General features: G+C 35.8%; 1 protein-coding gene across 3 annotated transcripts; it reads right to left on the bottom strand.

The window, feature by feature from the left end:
* LOC117113283 lies at positions 1-23544 on the bottom strand. Of its 3 annotated transcripts, none has more exons than XM_033256581.1 (7): positions 20836-23544; positions 16415-16817; positions 12551-12699; positions 10909-11051; positions 10150-10304; positions 1919-2147; positions 1-790 (listed from the first exon to the last, which is right to left on the bottom strand). In XM_033256581.1, exons 1-7 carry the CDS (start codon positions 22992-22994, stop codon positions 672-674), a joined length of 3357 nt encoding a protein of 1118 aa, XP_033112472.1. In that variant the 5' UTR covers positions 22995-23544; the 3' UTR covers positions 1-671. The 3 variants fall into 3 exon arrangements, with proteins under 3 accessions (XP_033112472.1, XP_033112470.1, XP_033112471.1); XM_033256579.1 differs by lacking the exons at positions 1-790; positions 1919-2147 and adding exons at positions 5068-6608; positions 8619-8931; XM_033256580.1 differs by lacking the exons at positions 1-790; positions 1919-2147 and adding exons at positions 5068-6608; positions 8081-8321.
* Positions 23545-23814: the final 270 nt, after the last annotated feature.

Here is a 23814-nt window from a genome sequence, read left to right as displayed (position 1 = left end):
TTATTTCTTTAATAAAATACTATTTAATTTATATACTGTACACTGAAATTTTGTCGCTGACAGAAGAGATAATGATGTCAAATTATTGTATAGCATCAGAACATTGACATAATCTTCATGATCAAAACCTCATGTCAGGTTTGGTATGTAGGCCGACTAGAGTCTCGGTCCAGGTCCCGTAATAAAAAAAATCCTTTGTAGGGTTCACGGGAAAGTTTTTGTGGCTAGTACCGTGTAGTCGAACTTGTGCTTTTAGACATATTGGGGATTGGCAATTAAAATAAAGTTATTTGGATAGGCATATTACTATTTTTTAATCCGACGACCTCGTCGTGGCGTCGGACGGCAGGGGGACCAAGCCTGTCCAATCCCCTACCCCTCTACTGCTGTTCATGTTAATTAGCTCCACACAGTAGTCCTCATATATCAATGTTCATTTGTATCTTACGAATTACATATTATTTTTCATGTTGTAATGCTCGCAGCATTAAGCTGCATTCACACCAATCCGAATTTTCGGATCGGAAAGATTATAAAGAACTGATCAGAAAATGCGTTCAGTGTGTAAAGCTGGCGTTTCAGCGCCTCAGAAGCGCGGCTCGACTTTCGGTTTGGATCCGATGTGAACGCAGCTTTCAGTAATAAAATCATCATTCAGTTTTTCAGTTTTACTATTCTTGTTTTAGGATGGCCTGTAATTCTCCAGCTTTCTTTAATTCACAGAGGCGTATGCCGAGCAAAGCAATTATTTTAGCTTGATTCAATGTTGGAATCTGAGCTGTTGTTGAGCCTGGTATATAGGGAGAAAAAGAAATTAAGTTAATAGACAAGAAAGAGAAATTCGGGATTTTAGGGCACAATATTTTTCATTAAAGACAATAGAAATTTCTCTTAAATTTGTACTACTGTATTTCTATATTTAATGCTAATTTTGTTAAAAATGCAAATCATCATTAACACCACCACCACCATCATCATAGGTGATTATGTGGGAATCATCCTCATCGTCATCAACATTATTCTCCTCGTTGTTGCTATCATCTCCACCTTCATTATTATTATTATTATTATTATTGTACACTTATATACATTATTAAACATTATTACCCCGGATCACTGGATCAAGCACATATGGAACACACACTCAGGCCCCATAAGGGAATTCCATAATGTTGCAACTGTATTTGCAACAGGCAAACAGGCTGTGTTTGAACCTACCAGGTACCCACTTTTACTCCTGGGTGGAGAGAGACAACCGTAGACAAAGTGCCTTGCCCAAGGACACAAGCGACTTGCACAGCGAGAGTTTTGAACCCCCGACCTCGAGGTTGGGAGTCGAAACCACAACCGATGCGCCAACCACTTCTACCACATTACTATACCATCACTTGCTATCATCAACCTACAGTAATTTCTGTCATATTACCATCATTACCAACAACATCATAATCATTACTATCATTTTATAATCATATGTCAATAATAATAATAATAATAATAATAATAATAATAATAATAAACAATGCTTTTAAGCGCTTTACACAAAATAAACAAAAGAAATGGAATAAAAGCATAAAATATCCTAACAGTAACAGAAAATGCTGAATAAATGCTGAGAAACCATTGTCAATGCTACTCTAGTCCTTTCTCCAGCACTTTGAAGCTCCCATATTGAGAGCTCGCCGGAACAGAATTCACAGGAGCTCGAGTGAAAATGGCGTTTGACGATCCTATCATACCAACAATCAGCCATCATCACCACCACCAGCATCATTCATTGCCTTTATCAGTTCACTTCAAATTTTATAAACATTTTTTTTTAATTCACTTAATTGTGTATCAAATAAAAACTAATTTTTCTGCCTATTATTTGTTAATTTATATATTCATTAATCCATTTATATGATCACTAACTTACCTGCTACTTTTTCGAATTCGACAGAGTGGATTGGAGCTTGGGTTCCAATTCCAAACATAGGATGTATGCTGGGCAGTTCGTGAGAAACGTTGCCCATATCAGTTGACCCAAATGTCCGAGTATCTGCTACGGCATCCTTCCATAAACTCTTGGCACAGTCTTCATACAAGTTTGACAGACCGTCATTGTAAACAAGATTTTTAGTGTGGCCGTATACTTCTAATTCTACCTAAAAAAAGAAAGAATACGGTACACTAACATCAATTATCTTAGTTTGTTTTGTGCCGTCTTATGCTTACCTTTTATCAATTGTATTAATAATATTAGGGGAGTTATTGATATGGGCTTATGCCCACTCAGCAACCCTTGCTTTCTTTGTTTTGTCTGTTTCATTTTTTGATTGAATTGTGTATGTTATCCATGTTGGTTGCAAGTGAAATCAATTTGATTCGATTTTATTAATCAGCAACCACTATTCAGTATGCGTATTCTACACATAGTTGTGGTCATCCCAGGGTGGGGATAAGCTGTTTGACAGTTGTCTGGGGATGGAGCACTGGACGCGGTCTGGGGACTATTGCATCTGGGTCGCGCAATCGCTTCAGATAAACAAAAAAATGATGGTAACAAACGAAAGTGCCGACACAAAAGAATTACTGAACACGGGACCGAACTCAGATGAATTTACCGAGCGAATAATACATTCCTGTTCTGAATAATATGAACAGGAGTAAGGTAAAGCTTTGGATAAAAGTAGAAAAAAAAAAGTATGAAGATTTAAGCCAGGTTACAACAAAGTTTATAATGCCGTTCACGACGACAACGTGGATGTGTGAGGCTGAATTTCAATCTGAGTTCCTTATATTCTCGAGTCAAGGGTGGATGCAGACGGTGCCATCGCACCCCCCTAAATTGTATTATCATTAAAAATATAGTATCAGTAAGATTTTAAAAGTGTGAGAGTGCAATTTCCGGGCACCTTGAGGTCCATATTCTGTCACTTTTCTCATCTAAGCCCCAACCATGTTGGGGCTGAGGTGGTGTGGATTCTCCGTGTACGCGAATTTACTACCGTACTGAAGTATGCCTGACATACAAAAATCCTCTAAAAAACTTCTCAAAATCGGGGATCGTCTAAATATGCGGATCGTCGTATGTGCGAGAATTATGGTTCATATCTCAAGTCCAAGTATCGGAACAGACTGCATTAATTTTCTGTCGATTTCGAAAAGTAAAATATTCCACAAACGGGCCTAGGTAGGCCTACTGTATTAAATTAATGATAATTTTAGGTGTGACACACGCCATTGTACAATGTACACTTATTTTTAGATTTTAATTCCCAAAAGGGTTATTCTGTTTCTAACGATGGTACAGAATAACTTTCTTTGTCTGCGTGAGAATCGTTTTATGTTCCGATAAATATTGCTATTCCTTTTCAAATAAAGTTTTAATACTTATCAGTGTCATTTAATTATCTGTGAAAAGGTGTTTTTAAACACTTACAAAATAATCAAGTGCGTGATTCCAGCGTGAACACCGATATCTCTTGCAAGTGGTCAAAAGGTAAATGGACGTCCTCGAATCTATAATATCGAAGCAAAATAACAAGGTATAACCATGGAGGAATTAGTTTCTAATTGGTGTATAACTAGGTATTCATATGTTTTACTTTTAAATGACAACTCTTTAAATTAAGACAAAATTATTAAATATGGTAATGTGAGGAAACAATGAACTCAAAACCGACTAAAAGAAGGCAAACCTGACCACAATATCATATTTATTATTTTGGCCGAGATTTTTCAAGATAATTTGGCCAGAGTTCGATGGGTCGCGGATGAGCATTAAATATATGGATTTGGGTCTCGGGCTAAAAAGGTTGCGGAACGGTGTGCTAGACAGTCATCATTTTGAAAGCATAAATTTCACGTCTTGAGCATCATTTTAAATCATGTAGCGCCTTTCTTTATGAACCCATCACTGCTTTTGTTGTTGCCTGGGTATCACTAAAAATGTTCCAAGTATAACAGAAGCTTCCTTATCTACACTGAAAGCAAAAAACCAATTTTAGAATAATATTTTAAAATTGGTTTTTTGCTTTCTATGTTTTGAAAGATTTCAGAAGAATGGTTTTTATTTTTGATGACATTGTTCTCCATTATTAGGTAAAAATAACTGCTTTCAATTAAATGTTTCTGTATAAAATGTTGTACGTTGCACATTTTCATGAATTATGAAAGCGTTTTTATTTTTCTCAATTTATTTGCTAGATGCTAATGCCCATAAGTTTTCCTTTTTTAATTCCGCTAGTGCACTTGTCAGTACAGTTTTTTCCATTTCGTAAGCCTACAATAAAGCCTTTTGGAACGAACCTTTTTTTTTCGCCGTCACAAAATGTGCAATTTTGTATTTTAGAGAGAAATAAACATTTTTTGTTATTTATCCTGTTTAATATTCAAAATAGTCACTGTAGTTTAATAGCAACAAACTTATTATTTTTATATTACAGACATTACTAATGTCCCGGGTACCAATGTTGGTGTTCTCAACAAACACTTTCACTGTGTAAAAGCTGTCCCGAATATAACATTTTATTTGAAAAAATGTCACATCACTCATCACGACCATATATAAGTACTTAATGACTATATGTGGGCATACTACTGTTTTATCAACGTAAATTGGACAGATTTATATACTCTAAATTCTGCAAGTAATTTTTTCTGCAACATATGGGCCACGACCCAATGTTTGAATAGAAGAGAAGTTTAATGAGTCGCACAATCACTTAAACTTGAGTAACATTCAAGACGAATCCAAATTGTGTGTCTTAGATTCAGAAGAATGTTGTTATTATGAGCATTTATATATATATATATATATATATATATATATATTTATATATTTCTATTTATAAGCTTTTACGTAATTTATATGTTCAGCGATTTTAAAATTGGGCTTTGAATGCACCCTTTGAACTTCTGTTTGTTATCAAATGATTCTGTTATTTTTAATGGACAATAAAAGCTATCTTGAACCTCAGGGTCGTGGGCTGAAAACATTGCAAAACAAGGTACTGTACCTATTAATAAATAATTTTGATAATAACAAGAAGAAAGAAATACGGTATATATGTTCAGACACAATTATAAAATTCTTGTATATACCACTTTATTGGAACTGCTGTTTTCATAATAATCGATGTGATGAATCATGCTTTAATAAAAAATCTGACTTCTTCATGCAAACTGTATAAACATATTCCATTGAAAGATTTGATATTAATCTGTGGACCATTGAATAGAACAATATCCATGGACTTGCGTTCTCTGGGAATACACTTTTCATCATACTTTTTTCCTATTTCTTAAAATTCCATTTACCTTGTTAACCTGCCATATAATATTTATACTATTTAAAGTGCAAAACATTAATAATATACATATCCTATTAAGTTTATATTGCATCAATTCCTTGCTCAAATTAAAATATATCCATGACATGTTGGGTTCTTTGATTTTGCCAAGCCATACTCTTTACCCAATTTTGTAGCATATCCACATTCTCCACGGCCACACTGGAAACATGCATATCTCACCCTAGGCCTTGCAGCCTAGTAAAGCACATAGTTAATGCCTGGACATGGAATAACATAAACATGTTACATTCCTTATGCATTAAAATACAATATGAAAGAAGCATGGCTGAAATAATTATATATCCTTCCTATTAACTTATCAGTGAAAGCTTCGCATTCAAATTAAAATCCAGTAGACTCAAAACCATAGTATTACTCACTATCAATCTATATCTTAGCCGTTTATCTTAATATATACCCGTACATCTTTTACAAAACCCCCTGGCAAACAAACCAGGAGCATCCAGTGAGTGTGGCATTTAATAATTCCTATAGGAAAAGGACAATTCCGTTTGGAAAACATGACCAACAATGTAAATGTAAATGAATTCAGTAGGACTGACAAATTACATGAAAAAAATGAAAAAAACATGAAACAAAAATGAAATTGTCTCTTTCTGAGGCAATTAACACCATGAATTTAAACATTTTGTGAAAATATTATTTAAATGATTTTACATTAATTAAATATATTGATCCAAAACTTATCAGCACCATAATATTATTCCAAAAAAATAAGAAAAATATATTATAAGATATATGATAAAAATAGTCAATCTATGACCAAAAAATAATTTTGATTAATATTTTGAAATTCCATACATTATTTAAATGTAAATTTAATGAGTATTATTTATTATTTATTTTATTCATTTATTCCACAATCGTTAATGTGAGTGGCTAATCAAGTTTTGGAAGAAACTGATCATTCACAGCCCTTGTTAAAACAATACATACAATTATGTATAGAATTATTTCGTTTATTTTCTATGTTGGCAGTTTAATATTTTAATTGAAAAAATTCTCTATTTTGTTTTGTATTTTTTTTTTCAAGTTTTTCTCCTTAAGACGTTATTTCATTGCTCTCCTCCTGGGTCTCCTCCACCACTTCCGCTACCACTTCATTGACTTCTTCTTGCCTCTCTATCTCTTGGAATTCTTTACGAATACTAAGAATCAATCCTTCATTGCCTGGATGTACTAGATCCAGGGCAGTCAATGCAAGTGCCTTTGCCTGGATCAGAGTAGGACCCTGGGCTTCTGGGGCCCCTGTGAACAAGTAGATATTAGAACAAATTAGTAAATGCATAATATATTATAGACAAAAAATTTACATTAGTAACTAAGTCAAGCTTTTATCTTGATTTGATATGCCTTATAAGCTTGGATTAGATTGTGACATAAATAATTTCAGCCCCTGACTGTACTATTTTATATGAAATAAATAAATAATATTATGCATATTATCATTTATTCAAGAATATTTTATACTGCTATTATTATTGATTAGTAAATTGTAAAATAGCCATGTGTTCAATGTTATGTAAAATAATAACATGCTGAACAAATTTTGCAAATTGCACAGGTTGTGGTTTTTATGCAACATGCAATGATTAGAATATGATTCAGGAAACATCTGTTGACCACAATAAATTATGCACATTCGCACTCTTTATTCACTTCCAACCAACATGCAACATATATTTATACGTATTATACTATAATATATTAGAGTTATTTTGAATACTAAATGCTCCTCAAAAAGTAAAACTTGGGAACTTGTTACAAAATGGCTGTTTAAAACAGAAGTGGCCCTGGTGATTAGTCAATGAAAAGCCAAATGTCCCTGACAAGGGTTCACACCCACCTCAGACCCACATTGGCTGGGGCTGAGGCGAGCCAATTTCAGCAATGGGCACCACCCAGTAATGGTACTCTCAGACTGTCAAGATACTTTTTTTTGTTTTATTAAAAGTAGTGTTCCCCAAATTGGCTTTTTCCAGTGTGGGCTCACAAACCAGAAAGCCTGTCTCTCGCCCCTTGGCGTTTGGGCCAGACTGTCCAAGGCTGTGGGGGTTCGCCAGTCCTCACGCACAGCAGTCTATTTTAGCTTCCCAGCATAAGCCAGTAGTCATTTATTCTCCTGGGTAGAGAGAGACCTATGTAGATAAAGTGCCTTGCCTAACCCCTGACCTCAAGGTAAAGAGTTCGAGAGACAAATGTTGCACCAACCCCTTGTACTGAAGCACATTAATTATGCCAGTTATAATTATGCCTGATGTAAGTTTCTAGACATTAATGGCTCATGCTGTTTACAGTTACGTCTTGTTGTGTTTAACACTACTCAATGAGCCCTTTCTTAGGTTGTACTCTGGTACTATCAACTCAATGAGATCAACAACACATTATAACCAACTATCACTATATAAATTTTCCATTTGGATTAATGATATAATGCCACCCTTATCAAATATAAACTTGAAAATATGTATATAAAAAAAATGAATTGCTTAATTTGCAAATTTTCAACTAATAAAATTTTTAAAACTAATTTGCAAGCATTTCAAAAATATTATTCCTATATTCTTTACATAGCATGATTTACATGGTTTTGATAGCTAAACGTTTGACTTTTGATGAAAGTTTGATAATTTATATGATTTTTAAAAGAGCAATTCATAATTATATTTTCATATTTGAGGTTTGTATTTTTTGGTGGCTGTATACCTTTAAATGCATACCTGAAGATTCAGTGAACTTAGTTGAGTGATTTGGGGCGTCGGTGACAATATCAAATTTAGGATGAATCCCGGGTACTACGTAGGTCACATTGCCCATGTCAGTTGACCCGATAGGTTTTGTATGAGCAAAATCGGATCCAGAAAAGTCAACTCCGAGACTCTCAGCATGCCTCTCATACAGTGATATCAAGACTGAGTTAGTAACAAGGTTTTTATAATGTAACGGTTGTTTTATTTCGACCTACGACAAATGAAGAGAAGACAAAGCACCCTCTTGAGAATGTTAACATATATTTGGCGCTTATATAACCATGCAACATCCGCAGAGAAAAAATACAGAACCCTGTTATGTAATATTAAATACTCAAAATGTGCAAGCATGTTTAATAGGATAGTTCCTGTAGAAAAAATAGAACCCTCAAGTAAAATGTTAAAGTTACAACCAGTGTCTTCTGACAAGACACATAAAACATTATCAACCATGATTTTGTGTTCCCAAACGCCCACCAAGGAACTTTACAGAAAGCGGAAGTCATACCACAGGCTTCGGCAAATTCTGGTGTGCCATATACTGCATCATCATCAACCGTAAATGTAACGATTAAACTAATAACATTCCTAGACAGTTCAACATGGCCAATCGATTCACAAACAGCCGATTCGCTGGACGCGTCACTGTAAGCGCCGAGTTTGGAACCTATTTTCCTGTCTCGTACAATCTCTACGTACTTCTCAAAGAGGGTGGTGTCTGTAATCCCCTCTGTTACAACCTGTAGGTGCTTGTCATAGAGGTACCTAAGGTGCAAGTTATTGTTCATTGAAATTGCAACAGATTTGAACAATAAGGTAACCTATGGGAAACAAGTTTTGTTATATGTTGTTATTTATTTTGGTATATATTTTTTGTTAAAGTTAAGGAAACATTTTTTATATCAAATATCAATTTTTACTTTCCAACTTTGATGTTTCACTTGCGATACCAAAAGAAATATGAGATATGATATGAGATGAATTTTAACTATTATGTGTAAATACTTTGCTCATAGAATTTCAAGTAGGGGTCGCCTGGGGGAGACGGGGGTTTTTTTTATTTTTAAGGGAATAAGATTATGCTCTCGCTCTCCCAATAAGATATGCTACTGAGCATAACCAATATGGCCACCACCTGAACTATCACCACTGTCATCTTCATAAAGAGAATTTGATAAGGAGCTTCAAAATTCTGTGGCAGTATCAGTGGGAGATCCAGGACTGTTTCTGCTGGGGGAACAAAGTGCTAGCCTAGAACATATGTGGCAAAGACAAGCCAAACCAGTCACTCATCGCAAAAATCGATTTTGAGTTATTAATACAGTGTTTGTTAGAGAGTAAAATAATAGCTATAAAATGATAAAAAAATAATTTAAATCGGACATTTCCTTATGAAGTTACAAGCGTTTAAACATACAGCTGTTTAAAGAACAATATATGAGAAATCAGCCTTCAAAGTTTATGATTTCAGGCATTTCTCATGCAGAAACTATCTTCAAATCGTTAAAAAGTATTGTTATAACATTGAAAATGGGGAAAATAACAGCATAGTATGATGTATAGATATATAAAAGTTAGTTTAGTGCAATAAAATAGATTTTTTTAAATTTGACATTCCAGCATGTTTTTGGCCATTTTCTTTGAAATACGATTTGCGATGAGTGACTGGTTTGGCTTGTCTTTGCCACATATGTTTTGAGGGAATAGGGTTGGTTTGGGAGGTGTTCGCTACCCATTTTAACCTCCAAGTTAAAAGACTTTGTTGCAGCTGCCTTTTACGGAATCCCCTCTCTGGATCTGTCAATGAGTATGTTTTAAAGCATTAACATATTAAAATAGTTAACTGGCATTCCTAACAACCAACACTATATATTCCTACCAATACTATATTGTTCGCGTGTTTATCCACAATCTACTGTAGCACCCAGCAAAGGTCACATGACTTTATTGCTGATGGTGTTTATTGGTTTAAAATTATGTATGTATCTAGGATAAAATTCATATACAACAGATGTTTTCAACTAAAATAGATCAATTACCTCGCAACCAGAGGCCTTAGCTGCTCCCTCTGCACAGGCTATGGCCTTCTCCTTCAACACGGCTAGGTTCTCCTCATCTGGTGCCCTCAAATAGTACAGCAGCTCTGCCTTATCTGGGATAATATTTGGCTTAAGACCTCCATTTGTGATAATACCTAAAATAGATGGAACATTTCATTTCATATATTTATTAATTATTTATTCTTTATTAAACAATATTTATACTTTCTAATTTTCATTTTATAGTTCTTTTGAAATGTTTATTAATAATGGTTTTCTGACTGTTGCTGCTAACCTAGTTATGGATGTATTTTTGTGTTAAATTATTAGCATTTCCTAATAGTATTACTGAGCTGGATGACAGCTCTGTTTGCATTTTTGTACTTTATTCCAAAACGATAAAAAAAAAAACATAAAATAAATGGCTGCGCAAAAGGTTAGAAAAGAAATATTGAGTTGAAAAAAAAAAAAAAATCAATGTCCTAAGATGCAATGGCAAGATAAAATAGTGAGTTTCCACAAATGTTTGAATATAACAGAAATCACTTGTAAATTTTGAAAAATTTCGATTTTTATTTTGACAATATATGGATTGTTGTTTGTTGTTGTTGCTGCTCATCAATATTATGGAAGTGAAAGTAAACTTAGAATTGAATTGAAGATCGAATGATGTGGTTCTTTGAAATGAGCAAATTTTCATAGAGAAATGTATTTTTCACATCAAGATTCAAACTCATGTTTTTCTGTAAAGGTACTGACCATGGAGGCGCCAATCTGGTTTGATCTGTTGTCGGAGGTTTGACATGCTAGTGTAGCAAGATACAGCAGCATCTAACGCATTGACCCCTTCCCATGGTGCAGCAGCTGCGTGTGCTGATTTTCCATGGTAAACAATATTTAATCTGAAATTTTAAAACAGAATGTCAGATAAACATATTGTGCAGAACTTAATGATAATATTAATAATTATGATTGATTACCCTGTCCAGATTATGAAATGTTGTTTGACAAAAACATGACATGCCTACATATTGTCATGATGACATCACATTATGACCATATCAGGTTTGCCATCCAAAAACCGGTGTCTGTCGATAAATGTTAAACTGAGTACAGTTCGCCCTCCAATTCGAGACCACATTGGGATCTGAAGTTTTGGGGTGGTCTCAGGGTTCAGTCTTCAATTAGAGGATTAGCTTTGTGTTAGATTGAAGATTGCTATTTAGTTCTTTGAAAAAGTGGCAATGAATTAGAGGGGTCTCGAATCAGAGGGTGCACTGTAATTAGACTGTGGCAGTATTGTAGAGTTCAGTACAGAGAAGCCATAATACTATATTACTCATAACTTTGGCAATAGTAAGTTGATTCCAGTAAATCACCTCTCATTTTAAAGATTATACTTTGTGGAGAATAAGAATATATTAAAAAGTCAATTTTAATTTCTTTGGTCACTGATTCTGCTCTTGGGATAGCAAGCCTCATATATAACATCATGACTATATACAGGCATACATATGTTTTTTGTCAAGAAAAGTCTGGACAGAGCTTCAGTACTATGATTACCATGGTTGTAATTATACCTCATTGAATGCATAGAGGCACTGAGAGACAAATGCAATTTCTGCTTATTGGAAATGAATAATGCAATGCTTTGGCTATAGGCAATAATTGTGTAGCGATGGACAATAAATGCACCATAGCAGACTATAGTGAAAAACTAATTGCACTCAGTGTTCATTAGGCCTGAATGACTTCATAATCTTAATGGGTTAGAATAGGCTTTCTGGAATAGGCATTTTAAAACCTAATAATTTACCCTCAAAATGTACTAAAAACACAAAAGCTTGCTTTATATTAGTTATCGAACACACATTTAATCATCAATTAAAATAACGAAAAACTAAGATACAACACCTTAATAATTATCTTAGAAATTGGGATCAATGATTTGTCAGTGGAGAAAATGGCGTCCTGTTGAACGCATTTTCTGTCGCCGATAGCAACAGAGTATAGTATCACATGGTATCGTGACTTAACACTGTAGTGTTGTTTAATTTGTCAGTTAAATTTGAATTAATGCTTTTTAAATGCTGATAAAATGAAATCCATGAACTTTACGAAGCATAAACCGTGGACTTGTATGGCAAATTGTAGGCTAAATGCTGACTTGGTCCCAGTGGTCGTATCGAAAGGAGGAATTTCGACTGTGAAACGGGAGGCGCGGGACAACTTTTTTATCAGATATAAAAAAGTGTAAAATAATCTTCACAAACTTGGGGTCGTCTTATATGCAGATAGCCTTAGAAATGAGAATAAACGGTATTAATAACAATACAAATAATGGTAACAAAATTAACAACACACAATAATGGATATATATATTGAAGCTTGATTATCTTACTCCAACATTGACAGAGCCTGTGGTCGTGAGACGTTGTAGGCATATGGATGTGCCATCAACGCCACGTCCAATCCATCAAAGGCACCCTTCTCTATCATTGCACACTTTCCTCCGCCTCCTTCTTCTGCTGGCGTTCCTAGTACAACAATCTGAATGGGAAGAAGATAAATAAAATGTTTGCATTAATTTTTTTGACAGGTTTTTCAATTGTTGAAAATCTATTTACATGTTGATACTGTATATAAAATGTTTTATTTGGTTTTTTTGGGGGGGTTTTATTTAAAAAAAAATTATCATGGTGTATTTGTGAATATAACGGATATTGGCCCTTGATGGTTTTTGAACAAAAATGAAATTGAACTGAAATAATTATTTAAGAAAAATTAGGGGTTAAACCATTTAAATACACTATCTGAAATATTATCATTGACAAATAAATAAAGGCGAGTAATAGTGCACTCTTAGGCCTTTGGTCATGATGGGATCACAAGATGGAAGAAAGCATTTCCGTGAGATCGGAATGAAATGAGAAATCTTAATTTTTAAAAACTATTGTACAGTGCATTGTAAATTGTAACTGTAGACTTTTATCATATTTTAGACTGAAAATGCGTATTCTGTGGAGTAATCGGTTATTAAATAATCTAGGCGGTTACTGTAACGAGGTTGTTATGAGTCAGAGGAAATGGTGGTTACTATACTATTCTCCTTGAGGGCAAGGATCGCTGTACTGTTGGTCAAACACCATATACCAAACAACCTCATATAAATTGTAGGTTGAAACACAACTGACTAGAGAAAACAAAATGTAACAGACTGTTCCCCCCTGACAGTTTTGACCGGGCTGACCAAGCCCTCGTAACGGGCTGGGTAATAAGAGAAAAGAAAGAGGGGAGAGGGAGGGAAAGAGAAAGAAGGGGAAAGAAAAGGAAAGGAAAAGAAAAAGAGAAGAGAAAAAAAAAAAGACAAGAATAAAAAGGAAGATATCATAATGACCAGACTCACAACACCCTGCAACCCCTTCTCCACTTCAAAAAGTGTCCATAGCTTCTTTGATCTAAGCTGCCAGATATTCTCCGCAGTGTCGTAACCACCGGGGGACAAGGGGGAAAACATCCATCTGTGGAAAATCTTTCCCTACCCCTTGAAGATGCCCTTTTCACCCCCTGAAAGTGCCTAAAAGACTAAAATTTTGCACGCTTTGCGCACATTTCTTGTAAAAGTGGGCCAATTTTCCTCTAAAAATTGCACATTTTAGGGAGTTTTGATCAATTCCGACGAAATTAGAATTAAAAACACAAAATTTTTTTAGGGTTTTTAGGGCTAGCCTTCTAAGTTATTTAAACACAAAATAGTCCCCAACTCAAGAAAGAAAATTTAAGATAGCTCGTTTTACCTAAATGAAAGAAGGGCCTCAATTGTGCAATGATGGTGAAAGAATATGTTTGTAATAAATAAAGCCATAATGAAAATGCTTATATTCAGTTTCAAAAAAACGTGTGTGGCCATATATAACATAATTCCCTAAACTCAAAAATGTTGTGCGCTTTGCGTGCATTTTTGAGGGTGAGAACTTGTGCTTGTCCTCGTTTGCCTTCTAAGTTAATTGAACACATAGTCCCAACTCAAATAGAAAAAACATTTAAAGCCGGTTTTCCACTAGGCGAATTTATTCACGCGAATCGAAGGCGTCGTTCATGCACATGCGCACTCACTTCGAACAGTTTCTACTTTTTGCGAAGCGAAAAAATATGCTCAGCCAATCAGAGCTCAGGAACCGAACCGATGCCTTCGATTTGCTCGAATAAATTCGCCTAGTGGAAAACTGGCTTAAGACGATCGTTTTACCTAAAAGAAGGGCCTCAATGTGCATTGATGGTGAAAGAATATGTTTGTAATAAATAAAACCATGATGAAAATGCTTATATTTAGTTTCAAACACACGTGTGGCCTATATTATAAATAAGATAAGCCCTATGTCGTATTGTTTTCTATATGTGGGGGTGGGGGGGTTTGGTGGGTATGATAAATTACTAACCGGGAAAATTTTTAATTTTTACCTTTGCACCCCCCTTACACAAGACCATTGTTACGCACCTGAATGAAACACCAGTCCAAAAACAATGGAAAAGCTACAACGGAAAGTAAAACAACCAGTAGGAAGACCCAAAAATAACTGGATGAGCCAAATTAAAATGACTTGGAAGGACATGTTAACACCAAATCATTCTGCTTTGAAAAGAAACAAATGGACACAAATTGTGGAAAGCGTAATGTTGCAAGACGGAACACGTTAAGAAGAATATTATTTTTCATTCCTCTTATACCTCAATATTTTCCAAAACATGCCTAGGCTGATGTACAGTATTGAGTATATATTGAAAGATTACAGTAGCTACAAATTAATAGGCTGTACCACACGCCAAATATAACAAATCCATATGTAAAAAAAAATCCATATGTCAAATCAATTAAAATGCTTTGGCATGCAGAGACAAAAACATTATGTTGCCCATGAACAGTGACATGTAAAAAACAGGGTTGGTCAGTGGGCATTTATATTTTTAGTACTATACTGCAGTATCTAGGGTTCATGACCTCAGCGGGAGCTGTACGTCTACTCTGTTGGGATTTATCCCTAGTAAGCACCTCCATAGTATACCCTACAATTTACCCTAAACTACAGTACTACCACTGAATTCCTTATGGTGCATATCTTGAGCAGTGAATCATGGCTTGCAAAGGTTAGACACAGCTACAACAAACATATGGAACTAAGAAACCAAACACCCTTCTGCACAACAGTAAAATTTATGAATTGGAGGTTAATGTGGAGTTAACTTGTGCCAGGTTGAAAGTAGGTAAAGAGTGTGTCTCTAGAGAGTGATCCTATTTCTTTACTATTTATACCACCAATAGGCTAACCCTGAAGGAATGCTAAGGATTTTATATTATATACCACATACATAGATTCCAGGAATCTGAAGATTGGTTAAAAAGCGGGGAATAACTTCAACCACCATTCCTATGATGTAGTATGATGTAGATTTAATGATAATTAATAAATTCCTTGGGAAAATAAGTACTGTAATACTAATACTAGCTTGTTAAATGATAGTAATTTTTTACTTTAATTGTGATGTAATCTCAGGCCCCACTTATAATGTCGGTACTCTTTTGATTACATTATTTTAGGCCTCGTAGAATCCATGTATGAGTTAGTATATATAAAACAAACATTTACTGACCGATCTAGATAAAGAGGACGGTGAAATTGGAGCCCCTCGAAGATGTGGAGAATAGCCTACTATCTTCCTTCAAGCCTTCGGCCCTCAGGACGATAGTAGACTACGATCTCCACATCATTTTGGAGCAATAGATTTCACTGTTACCCTCATGAGCAGTTAATACAGTATTTGTATATTATATCCCACCCATTAAGGTCTAGAATACTGTTGGAATTTAGTACTGAGTTTGACTAAGAATTGACTGTTTTTATTCACCGAGATCTATTCTGTACTGACTTGATTCAACTTGAATAATTTAAAAAAGAACACATTAATTTATAAACAAACTCTGCTTCTAATGTTCTGTTGTAATTCTGTACATTATGTTTCACATGTGACTGTGAATTGAATTGAATATATATAATTATACCAACAAAAACTATCTTCTTACTTGGCCTGCATCGTAGTGTACTGTACTTGATGGAGATTATATCATTTATATTATCAATCAGAAATTAGAATTAAAGCTTAAATTAAAAATATGTAATTACTGTAGTACTTCATGTTCTTTGTTATCATGATACAATTAAATATAATAAATTAAGTAAAGGTAATCACAGAAAATGTATAGTACTACCTTGGCATTGAGATCCTTGACCAAATTCAACTCAAGAGCCGCTTTAAGTCCCAATGCAGCTGCTACACCGCACTCAGCAATCAGATTATGTCCGCAGGCATGTCCAATTCCTGGTAGGGCATCGTACTCGCACAAGATTCCGATAGTTATGCCACCGTTCGTGCCCCATGTTGCTCTGAAGGCTGTGCCAAGGATGTAGTTCCTTTCGACCTCAAAGCCTTGCTTCTCCAGAAAGTCAGTTAGGATCTTATGAGCATGGTGTTCTTGAAATGCTAGTTCAGGGTTTGACCAGATCTCCTGACTAATGGTGTTCAAGTCTTCTGCTGCATCATCAATGGCACTCCTCGCCATTTCACGCATTACACTGAATTCCTCCATAGTTACAGCTCTTTTAATCATTCGCCTGTCATGTGATAAATTTGAAATGTATGTAAATAAATGTGCAAACTGAATTTATCTATCAATCAAAAATCAACCAACACTTGTTACTTGTTACTGGCCAAATAAAACATCAGGATTTTTTAGTCCTTTACTACTGTACCATATTTATGGGTAGAACAAGTCCTGTGATTAGAAGAAGTGTCCTAAAAGAGGGTTTTTAATATACTGTATGACATCTATGATTAGAAATACGGTATTAAATCTGGCACTTATGTAGTACCCTTGGCTACGTTTCCCTTGCTGTCAATGACATGTACTTCCAATGAAGCGCAGATAATGTCAACAATAAAAAGGTATTTTCAAAGAGTGACTAATGGGCGACAAAATTACCAACATGCGCAAAAGTAGGTTTGCATTACAATGCTTGCCGTCTATCGTAACATTAACAATTAACAATATTTAATACACAATAAAAACTTTAGATAGACTTGTGGACCAAACAACACAGGTATACTCAAGGACATGTCTTATCACTGCCTGGAATACCGAAGAAGCTCTGTTTCATCTATAGTCCAGATCGTTCGAGCTGCTTTAGAAAATACAGCTTTGGTGCAAAGCGCTTAACAGAATCAATATGTGCTTGCCATGATAAGTTATGGAAAAGGTTGACGGCAAGTAATTTAGCATGGTCAACACATGAGATTTCTGACCCATTTACAGTGATTGGGTCAAATTCAGTTGGGCCCTTTTACATGTGATACGCAGCTCAACCAATATTTCCTCCTTCAGTTTCATGCCATTATCTTCACACCATTTTGATATAGAATTCATGTTATCTTGAACTTTGCAAACTGTGTTTTTATTTAGAGACTGGTAAAAGGTGGTATCATCCAACTTCATAATTGGTAGATCTGTTTGGAGATCATTTATTAAAGCAACAAATAGGATTGGTCCTACCCATGACCCCTGAGAAAGTATCTTTTAGTTTCACCCTGTGTTTCCTGCCTGTAAGGTACGCTTGAGTCCATGTCACAAGGGCTCGGTTTAATGTTCATATTATTCAACTTCCTAATTAACAATTGGTGATCAATCATATCATATGCATTACTAAAATCCAATAGAAGAGCACAAACTTCTTCCCCTTTATCAATAGCCACATGCCAAGTGTAATGAGATAAAGAGCATCAGTTGTGGAGATGCCCTTAGTACTCCCAAATTGGTTGTTCGCTAACCTGTCCTTCATTTGGTCCCACAAGAAACCACTATTGTGGCAAAGACAAGACAAACCAGTCACTCGTCCCAAATCGTGTTTCAGAGAAAATTGCCAAAATATGCTGGAATGTCAAATTTTAAAAAATCTATTTTATTGCACTATCTAACCTTTATATATCTATACATCATGATATGCTGTTATTTTCCACATCTTCAGTGTCAAAAGAACACTTTTTAAGGATTTGATGATAGTTTCTGCATGAGAAATGCCCAAAATCATGAACTTTGAAGGCTGGTTTCTCATATATTGTTCTTTAAACAGCTGTATGTTTAAATGCTTGTAACTTCATAAGGAAATGTCGGATTTCAATGATTTTTTTAAGCATTTTATAGCTCTTATCTTACTCTTTAACACTGTATTAATAACTCAAAATCGATTTTTGCGATGAGTGACTGGTTTGGCTTGTCTTTGCCACAATTAAGCTCTCAACTACCTTGGATGCCACTGAGATTAAAGAGATAGGACGTAAATCTGTTTCGATACAGCGTAGGGGATTTACCTTCGGTATTGGCACTATCCGATAATCTATCTATAATAATATAATTGTATCTTATTGAACTAAACTAAAAAAAACCAAATATGCACATTAACAAACCCTAATTGTATAAAATAATGATTGCTATCATGTTCATTTTGCTTTATACAGTATAAAATATTTGTTGACTTGATCTGGTTTTTCTCTGATAAACCTTAGAGCTAATCCATGGATCAAAATTCCAAATTATTCAAACGAACGGCATTCACTATGTTAATGCTGGCCTTAAAAACGGGATGTGAGAGCCTCTTTGGGTAAATGGGAAGACTATAAAACAGACGCAGTTGCTACAGTATTGTTTGTTGTACATGCTTTTGATGATGTTGCCTGACGTTTTACTGTCTTTTTTTTTGCCATTTTCACGGGATCCCATTTACCGAAAGAGGCTCTCACATCCCGTTTACACCTCATAGCTCATGAGGTGTAAATGTATAGACACAGAAACTGTGCTTGTTTGTTTGGTTTTGGTCAAATATATAAAATCAATTCGCCATAGACAACTTTACTATTGTCACCGCTGGATTTCCAATTTCTGACCTCAATTCGATCCTGACTTCATGAGCCTTCCAGCTTACTCTAGTTTTAGCCATTAAAATAGACTTTTCCAAACAATATGACAATATAGGCCTACATAAATACCCTCAAAGAACATCGTGAACGAAACTGACTGGACAGGCACTTTCCTTTCGGAGTAGCTTGCTTGTTTATTGCAAAACTAATTGTGATTTGTCTATCTCTTGACCTGAGGTCAAAATCATTCAAGTATCACTGGCGTTAGATCAAAGGCATTAACTAATCTGGGATCTGCAGGTTGATTGGATTTATAGTGGTGTCCTTCTGGTGGTGAAATGGGTAGTACATCGGGAGACAATCCCCTACTCTTTCCGAAGAGTGTACTGCATTTTTTAACATACAAATGGGCCATTTTGTAAACAGGAACAACGGCTTAAAAGTCTCATCCGAAAGATGGTGGGCTCTTTGAGACTTGCATTTCAGCCCTCCACAAGGAGAGTAGTGATAGGAATTGAACCGAGGACCTAAAGATCTCCACGGTTCAGCACACACACACACAGTGGCTACCATCAGTTTAACCGACTGAGCTAGCTGCTCTCATGGTGTTAATAACGCCACAGTGGTGTTGTGAGTGGCGTTGATTAATGCCACTGCCTAGTTCACACACAAGGGCGTATGTTACACCAGCCTTATGCTGTGTGTGTGTGAACATACCCTTAAAAACTACATTGTACCTAAACAATAGCAGGCCTGTTATTAGGACCAAGCTTAAGTGACATGGCTTTCAGGACAGACTGACCAGAATGACCTTGATGCCTAAGTATAGATCAGGCTCAATTACCACCTTAAAGTAGGGTATTACTATTTGTCAGGAAAATTTTCAGGATATGGTATTCACAAAATATTATGAATCAATAAAGATGGATATCCAGTCTTTATCTATATTTTAAAAATCAATAGGATTTATATAGTGCAATATCCAGAAAACTGCTCAAGACACCTTTTTACTGGTCATTGGATACAGAATCAATCAACACAACATGAAAACTACACTGCTTCCTAGGGAGTATTCTTAATCATGCGTGCAATCAGCACTACCAATTTCATTCTGAATCATTCACCTCTTACCTGGTACCCATTTTTACCCCTGGGGTACAAGCAGTGACACAAGCACTGGTCTTGAACCACCGACCTTCCAAATGAATGCCCAACGCCTTTCAGGCTGCACCACACGCTTCCATAATGGTAGAATAATATAAACATCTATACTCAAAACAACTTGAACACAACAACACTTTTAAGAACATTGCCTTGCTACTATTTTATAAAGTGTAGCAATTAGCAGGGGTCCCAAGGCTCCTGGAACTCCCGGGAGTCTCCCGGAATTCAGTATGATCTCCCGTACCCCCGCAAGCAAGCAAAAATCTCCCAGAAATTCAGTTGTCTCGTGCAAATTCTGTAAAAAACAAATCATTTTATTTAGGCTAAACTTTGGTTGCCGATTATATTTTGCAATCTGGCAGTGCCATTTCCGGGCTTCTAAAGGTGCCTATTCTAAAAAAATGTCATCACCTGACCTCAGCCCCAATCATGGTGGGCGAGGCCCTTCGTTTTGGTACCTACACTTTTACTTCATATAATATATAGCGCCCCCAATGTCATTAAACGAATCTCCCGGAAATGGGTTCTTCCAACTTGGAACCTCTGAATAAGACATACCTATAACCTGGTGCCTTTGATACATGAGAGATTCTTATCTGATCACCACTTGTTACTGCTGCCCTTTTGAAAAAAGAACTCTTCTTCTCTTTTGCATGCATGGCTAGAAAGTTGTAACAGACAGCTGCTCTGTGACCAGTGCTAGTGCTATGTTCAAGTAAGTGTTTACGACTAAAGTGTTTTGTACCGTGTAGAAACTCTGACATTGGGGAATCGTCAGGATAACACTGACACAGCTTGCAGACCATGACACCATTGACCAAATCAGGAGCACCTTCATAATCCAACCAAACAAATTCATCCTTCCATAGAGGATCAAAGGCATCTAATACTTTTGGGGCTTTCTCGTATCGCCACCGAATTTCTGCACTGTTCAAATCTTTTGTATACAAGCTTTCATTAATTGTATTGCTTTGCTGATTGGCTGGAGAATGCCTACGTTTTTCTGTATATCGGCGAAACATAGGTGTATACGGTTTACAACTAATTTTAGCTTGAGGACCTGAAGAAGTCTGATTCTTTGATGGCGGTACATGAAAAGTGGAGTCTGCTAATGATTCGTCATGAAGTTGCCTAGCAACACAGAGATTATGAGATCTACTATCCATATGCTCCTCAAGTAAATGCTTATAAAAAGTACTGGTGCCATTAAATAATTGAGAATTTGTGTCAGCAACCTGTGGATGCATTCTGCATAGTTTGCAGTACATCTCACCACTTGAGCAATCATTGGAACCTATATATCTCACCCATGGAAAAACTGTCTTCCATTCAACTTGGAATATTGGTACTTGTTTATTAAGTTCCGTGTCCGAGTATCTTTTGTCCGTTGAAAGCAAACTTACAGTTCCATTGTAATTAGATTTGTTTTGGTTGGATGTACCTGGCAAATCATCCTGATAATCACCTTCAATATACTTGTAATCCTCTTTATCACCACGACTAAAATATTCTTTCATCTTTTGGATATCAGAAGGTTTTGGCTCATACTCTTTCACTGAAAAAACAGTATCTGCCATCGTATGTGAACTTTCACAACATTCAGTGGTTTCAAGTTGCTGTTGATCCATTGAATCAAGAACCTTGCGACAAACGCATGCACGATGAGCTGCACTAACGTTGTGCGATTCAATTCCTCCTTTACGAAAGCTACTGGTTCCAGAGAAGAAGTTGGAAGACTGATCAGCAATTTCCGGGTAAAGTCTACAAACAGTGCAAACCATGAAGCCGCTATGAAGATCAGCATCTCCAAAATATTCTAGCCAAGGATATTCTATTTTCCATGTTGACTGAAAGCGACGTATTCTTTTTAAATTATCATAATCTTTATCCACTCGAAGCCTTTTTGGGGTGAAGTCATGCTTTGAATCTGAAAGACATCTGGGTTCATTCTGGTCACTAATTTTCTTCAGAGATTGTTTTCCAATTGAATTATCAAGACCCCCATCTACTGAACTGTTCTGTTCTTGATCACATGCTTTACTGAGATCTTCATCAGAAACATTTACTGTGCCATCATTGTTTGACCCATTTACAAGATTACCCATTAACTTCACCATTTTTTTATTCCTTTCTCTTTGTTTTTTTCGTAATCGAATTCTAGTTGAACACTCCTCACTCATTTTTAACAGATTCTTCATTGATTCATCCAAGCACACGCTCTCCATCAACTTTTTTGCAACACAGTTTTCGTGACCTCTGCTAATGTTATGAGCATCAATGGCACCGATTCGAAAAGTGTTCGTCCCTTGCAAAAACTTTGAATTTATATCGGCATGTTCCCTGTTCTCCCGGCAAATTCTGCATACCATAATCCCATTAAAAAGATCAAATTCGCCTATGTAATCAATCCAAGGATACTGCTTTTTCCACCCCATTTGAAACCTTCGCACTCGTTTTCTATTAGTTCCTAAAATGCTCTTTTTCTGCAGTGGCTCATGCTTGTATTTTAGGTCAGTATCAACACTACCGTTCATCCCATTGGTTTCATCTATAGCAAGTGTCCCATTAAGTTCATCGTCAGGGCTCATTGGTTTAAGCATGGAGTCCTGCTCGTGTAGGTATTCATGGTCGGTATCAACTTCAAAACATTCTTCTTTACACTTGATAGACCATGAACCACTGGAATAATTTTCTTCACAATTTTTTTGGCTGGCCATTATTATAATTTCCAGTAACTGTCTGTGAATATAATCAAGTTGTCTCCTTTTTCACTCCACTCACTGTGAGTTTGACTACAGCAGTCTCATCTGTACAGACAGTTGAAATTCACAATCCTTGAATAATGAATGAATGAATAGCAATAGGGATACTGAACATAAAACAGAGTTAGTGTATGATTAGGCCACTATTATTAATTCTGTATTTAACTGGTACTTAGGCCTAGGAATAATACTATCTAGGCTACCACCAGGTTTTAGTATAGGGCGTAGCCTACACCTGCATAAAAAAAATCATCCGTTCCGTGTCTTGTTTTACCAGAGTCCATCAATTCAGTGCTCGCCACACGCGTAACTAACAACAACATAGGGCCTAGCTAGGCTAGGACCTACTTAGGCTAGGCCTAGTCCTCGAGCCAGGAACGTAATACATAAAAGTGAATAGGCCTAATTGCTATATTATTATTTGTCCATAGTCTTGATTTTATAAACTTGGACTAATTGTAGATACTTTTGATAGACAAATGAAGCACACACAAACAATACGTCCACTTACTTCGCGTAAAATAAAAAAAGGAGGATGTTCTCGGAAGTTTAAAGGTGACCAGAATCGTGAATTTTACAGTTATATATTGTGAAGATATGTAATATAAAATTTTACAACCAGTGTTCCTCGATCCGGCTAGGCATTATAATGCAGTTTTCACATTGGCACCAGTCCAAATTGTCCGTTCTATCATTGTTTAGACTATTATCTACAGTAATATCATCGTCACTTTCATTTTCTTCACTAGAATATTGTCTTTGTGGTTCAAATAAA

Source organism: Anneissia japonica, unplaced genomic scaffold, assembly GCF_011630105.1.
Source record: "Anneissia japonica isolate Jap-2015-1 unplaced genomic scaffold, ASM1163010v1 scaffold4024_len430915_cov183, whole genome shotgun sequence".
Taxonomy (NCBI): Eukaryota; Metazoa; Echinodermata; class Crinoidea; order Comatulida; family Comatulidae; genus Anneissia; species Anneissia japonica.
Note: the sequence above shows the minus strand (reverse complement) of the source record. Positions and strands in the feature narration are given on the sequence as shown.